Source organism: Amborella trichopoda, chromosome 8, assembly GCF_054954075.1.
Source record: "Amborella trichopoda isolate Santa Cruz 75 chromosome 8, AtrichopodaSantaCruz75HAP2 v2.0, whole genome shotgun sequence".
NCBI lineage: Eukaryota > Viridiplantae > Streptophyta > Magnoliopsida > Amborellales > Amborellaceae > Amborella > Amborella trichopoda.
This window is the reverse complement of record NC_142343.1, coordinates 33,765,881-33,771,103: the sequence shown is the minus strand read 5'-3', so window position 1 is coordinate 33,771,103 and position 5,223 is coordinate 33,765,881. Positions and strand designations below refer to the sequence as shown.

Below are 5,223 nucleotides of genomic sequence, written 5' to 3'. Positions count from 1 at the left end.
CTCTCTTAAAACCATTGTTAGAAAAACTGGCCGATCTAACTGGTAATTGCCTAGTTTGATCGGAATAGGCCCCTTGTCAGTTTCGGTTTCGGGTGGTTTGGTAATCGGCCTGTATTTTAAAAATAAAAATTTAACAAAATGTCCATAAAATCTTAAAAATAAAGAATTTGATTTGCAATACGTTTTATGGTAAATATTAACTTTTCGATATATGGAAGAAGCAGTTTAATAGGCTTAACTGGCCGATTTAACCGTTCTTTATATGTTTGAATCGGCTAGTTAAGCCTATTAAACTGCTTCTGGCCCCATGTCTGGTTAATCATTTCGATTCGATTTTACGAACACTCCTTAAAGTTAAAAAGAAATGTTTTGAGAGCAATAATAATGGGCCTTCGTGAGGGTATAATAAAGTTTGAGAATGCAAAATGTCACTTTGATTGGGCACATCTATAGAACGCTATTGGTTGGCTCAACAAATGAAAAAAAAATTATAGGGCAAAGACATATTCCATGAAAACCCACAACTCGTCATAGGATACATCGCCGTCGGTATCTATCTATATCAACGGCGTAAATCGCTAGTCCCATAAGAATGCTATCAGGGCTTGATTGATACATAGGGGTTTGATTGAAACTCTAGTGTCTCCCTTCAACTATAAATACCCCCATCACCATTGCACACTTCACTACCACTTTTCCACCTGCAAATCACAGTGGTCTTCTCCCTCTACCACTTTTTCTACAAAGTTCAAACCTTCATTAGGATTTCTTTTTGGCACTTCAACACACATAACACACCCCCCCTCTCTCTCTCTCTACTCATTTTCTCTCTCTACCCATTTTCTCTCTCTACATTCTCTCTGGCAACCATGGTAGCTCTGGAGGGCAACCCGGTTCTCCGAGCTGAAGAGGACGCCAACAAGGCCACTGTCATGGCCTTGTATGCCGCACTGGACGGTGGGGATTGCTCGAGAGTTGCGGAAATCTTGGCACCGGATCTCGAGTGGTGGTTCCATGGTCCGCCTCACTGTCAGTATATGAAGCACATGCTCACTGGAGAATCCATACACCACAATTTCACTTTTAAGCCACAGAGTGTGAGGGCTATAGGGAGCATGATTTTGGCCGAAGGGTGGGAGGGGGAGCACATGTATTGGGTACACGTGTGGAGTGTAGTAAACGGGTTGATCACACAGGTGAGAGAGTATTTCAATACTTGGATTATAGTTCGGGACTTGAGTCCTGTGGTCCTCAAAGCCCAAGATGGTTGTGAGGGATTGACTTTGTGGCGTAGCGAGGTCGAAGGACGATGGGAAAAGTCGCTTCCCGGACTAGTGCTTGCCATATGATTCTAATCTATTTTGTAGTTAAATATGGAGCGAGTTCTAGTCTCTCTTTTATTTTTCTTTCTTTGTGGTATCTTTTGTACTCGTGGTCTCTCACTTCGTCTTTCTTTACATTTTATCATTTAGTGATCTCAAATGTAAAGCTGTAATTCGCAGTGGAATATAGAGATAACATCTATCTTGGTTTATTTATTTATTTATTAATACTACAAAATGCATATAGGCGAAAACAAACAGTGATTTTACCTACCTTCATCACCATCTAAATTTCATCGCACAGTCACGACTGTCTGGTAGGGTTCTATTTTTCTTTTTTTTTTCTACAAATCGAAATGATATGAAATTTAGAGTGTGTGTTCATAAAAAATAAACGAATCTATGAAAAAATATCAAAACATATTTTACATGAAATATATTGACCAAACTACCCCAGAAAAATTTTAAGGGTATTTTGGTCAATTTTTTCTACATATTAATTTTTGTATATTTTTATTAGGTTCGCCTCATTAAGATGTACACACGCTTCAAATTTCAAATCATTTTGATTTATAGAAAAAAAAAAAGAGAAATGAAATACTGTCGGACAACCGTGACCGTGCGATGAACTTTAGATGGCGATGAGGATATGCAAAATCATTGTTCATTTTTACCTATATATATATATATATATATATATATATATCTTATTATTTTCCTTTTATCATCATCATCTTCCAAGCTTTAACTCAATTATTTGGAATCGGCTATATGAATTTTGTTCCTTCATTCTTGTCTATCAATGGCCATAACTTCAGTGAGACCAAAAATCTATACAACATAGGTTCAGGATTCATGATAAGATGTAACAAAGTTTTACGCTGACTGCCTAATAATACAACCGTCTTCCTTTACTCGAGCTTGGGACATGCTAAGAGAAAGTTTAATGTCTTCACCATTATTAGACCTTTCACTTCATTCTATCTGTCTTATTTAAAAATATTGAAATAAGCTAAAATCACAGCCTTTCATTTCTGGCTGGGTACCAAGTTATATTGGAAAAGGCTGGCCTACACAACCGACTTCTTAATTATATTCTTTTTCTCATATTTTAGGTTCGAAAAATATTCAAAGAGAAAGAAAACAAAAAATTAGCCTCCCAATGTCTAAGGGAAGTTTCCATGCAAGAGCATAGTGGACCCTTCGTTTGTGAGTAGAGCCAAATAAATTAAAAGTTTGGACATTGATCGTGCTCCAAAATTACATAAAACCTCCCCTGGTTCTTTCCTCATTCATCTGTACTACTTCTATTATGATTTTCAAGGTATATTGTTGTTACCATCATCAAAAACAAAATGGCAACCATATCCTTCAATTCAATCTGGATTCCGACATCTAGGATTTTGGGATTGTATACAATGAGACCATTTGTCTTTAATACTTTGGGCGGATCACAAAATTCGAGAAAATTTTGAACTTAGTCAATGAAATAAATGCAGCAACCCAATTTAACATCTACCAGTTAAGATCAATTGTGAACGTATTGTATCAAAAGTAAAAGAGAGATTTCATTCGATGGATTATAAGAGGGGTGTAGTTAGCATACGGATGCATCCGTAGCTGCAGAGGTAGCACCTTCAAATTTTATCATGGTATATAATTTTGATGTAAAATGTTCTTAGGATTATCTCAAAATTTATTTATAAAATTTTTAATTTAAAAAATGGTTAAAATCAAGTAAATCTATAAACATATGAAAATCTTGAAAATGGACGGTGTAGATAATATGTTGTAAAATGCACTATTTTTAATACTTAAAATCTTTTTATTGTTCATGGTCATACATCTTGATGTCATCTTTTTATTGTTCATGGTCATACATCTTGATGTCGAGATGATCAATCAAAGGGTTTTCAACATTAAAACTACTTTTTCCGATAGAGTTTTGAAGTGCATCCGTAGTTCTACATTATCAGGTTGCATCCTTATATAAATTTTTTCTATGAAATAAATGCAGCAACCCAATTTAACATCTAACAGTTGAGATCAATTGTGACCTTATTGTATCAAAAGTAAGAGAGAGATTTCATTCGATGGATTATAACAGAGAGATTTCATTCAATGAATTATACGTCTTTCTTTCCCAAGCTCTCATGAATAAAAAGGGTTTTGGCCCGGCCTAGGTTGTACAATGTGGCAGCCTTTTGAACTGTCTTCAAATTATTGGCAAGAAATTTCACTATTCCAAGGGCACCGTGGAGTAGTGAAATATATAATTTTTTGAAATATATAATTTTTGGAATATATAATTTTTTGAGTTTTTTTTTTTAAACACTCAAACCCGCCAAAACTGGAACCAGTTCTAATTTGACTCGACTGATATTGCATTCACTGGAATAGAGGAAATTTATTGGTATCAAACTTTAGAATCAAAATAGATAAGTGAGGGAGATAACAACACAAAATACATCAATGCCATTGCCTACTGAAGAAGTGTATCTAATAACATTCAAGGATTCTCAATCCAAAATGTTCATGTGGAAGATTGAGTAGCAAAAGAGAATGCAATTATAGATCATTTTAAAAAATATCCTGCACTTCAGAACGACGACTACCTTTCCACATAAATAAAGTTTGCCCTTTAAAAAGCTTTTTGAAAGCCAAAGTTTGGATTTGGAAAGGCCCTTTACCTATGAAGAGATTAGGAGGGTTGTCTTTATCCTTTATAGAGATAAAGCTCCACGCCAGATGGATATCCCCTACCTTCTATCACAACCGTTGGGATTTATTAATGTAAAACCTCATTCGGTTATTACGAAAACCATTCATAGGCAGGCTTCGCATGGGGAATCCCAGTACAAAAAAGAAACTCACCTTTCTTTGGCAAAAATTGGGCATTGTTCCAAATGGTGGCAATACTCTAAGAGCTTGGAACAACCAACTTACCCACAGTAGAACAAAAAGGTTGGATTATGCTCAATGGAATCCTTCTCATTTATCTCGTTCCCTTCTTTTCAAATGATCAAAAACAGTAATCTGAGGCAACTCAGTCAATTATTTCTACATGTATGATAGTTAAAACTTAATGGATCCATCCCATTTACCCACGTGAGATAGCAACAAGGGAAAAGCAGTTCAACAATGCGTAGTATGAAGGAACATGGGTTGGGAACCAGTCTAGGATTGAATATAATTCACCAAGAGTAATTTGAACAAGATATACAACAAAAATCATTCAGAGCCCAATGAAGTAGAAAAACTACATTCTTGTGGTGTAATACAGAGGCAGCACTGGAATTTAGGAGAACGCCTGGCAATGGGCAGGCCCAGTATGCCCAATTACATTTTAGATGATCGATGTGTAGACAGGAACTGGCCTAGCCCAGCCATGAACTGACAAGCTGGGGCCTAGCCCAATACGAATCCAGGAAGACCACTTTAGAGCAGGCCCAACCCTTCAGGGCACAAATGTTGGCCCAACACCAGGTTGGGGAACCCGGCCCATCACCATGCCTACTTAGGATGTAGTATTAAAATCTTCAACACCTCAACCAATCAAGTTCACACTTCAAATCCTATTATAAAGACCATCTTATTTGCATATATTACGTTTTAAAATAAATCTAAGCTTCGAACACCATTCAGGGCAAGGTACAACTTAGATGCTATGTGAGAAGATAAATTGATGTTGTTAACATAGAAATCAGTTAAAGTATTGTATTCCAAAACAGGTCAACAAAGAACGAACTTTTATGTGACCTGGGGTCAATTCCACAAAGAACACGAGAAGGCAAGTCATGTCATTCATCAGTCACTAACAGCAAATCATGACCAGTTCCCCTTGAACAAGAAAACAATAAATAATGAATAACTAATAAAAAAGAAAAACATGGTATATGCA

General features: G+C 36.2%; 1 protein-coding gene across 1 annotated transcript; it reads left to right on the top strand.

Moving 5' to 3' along the window:
* The first annotated feature begins 467 nt into the window (after positions 1–467).
* Positions 468–1,534, top strand: LOC18423526 (Nuclear transport factor 2 (NTF2) family protein). Its single transcript, XM_006828127.4, has one exon. The coding sequence runs from the start codon at positions 870–872 to the stop codon at positions 1,347–1,349; it is 480 nt and encodes a 159-aa protein (XP_006828190.1). The 5' UTR covers positions 468–869; the 3' UTR covers positions 1,350–1,534.
* The last annotated feature ends 3,689 nt before the right edge of the window (positions 1,535–5,223 follow it).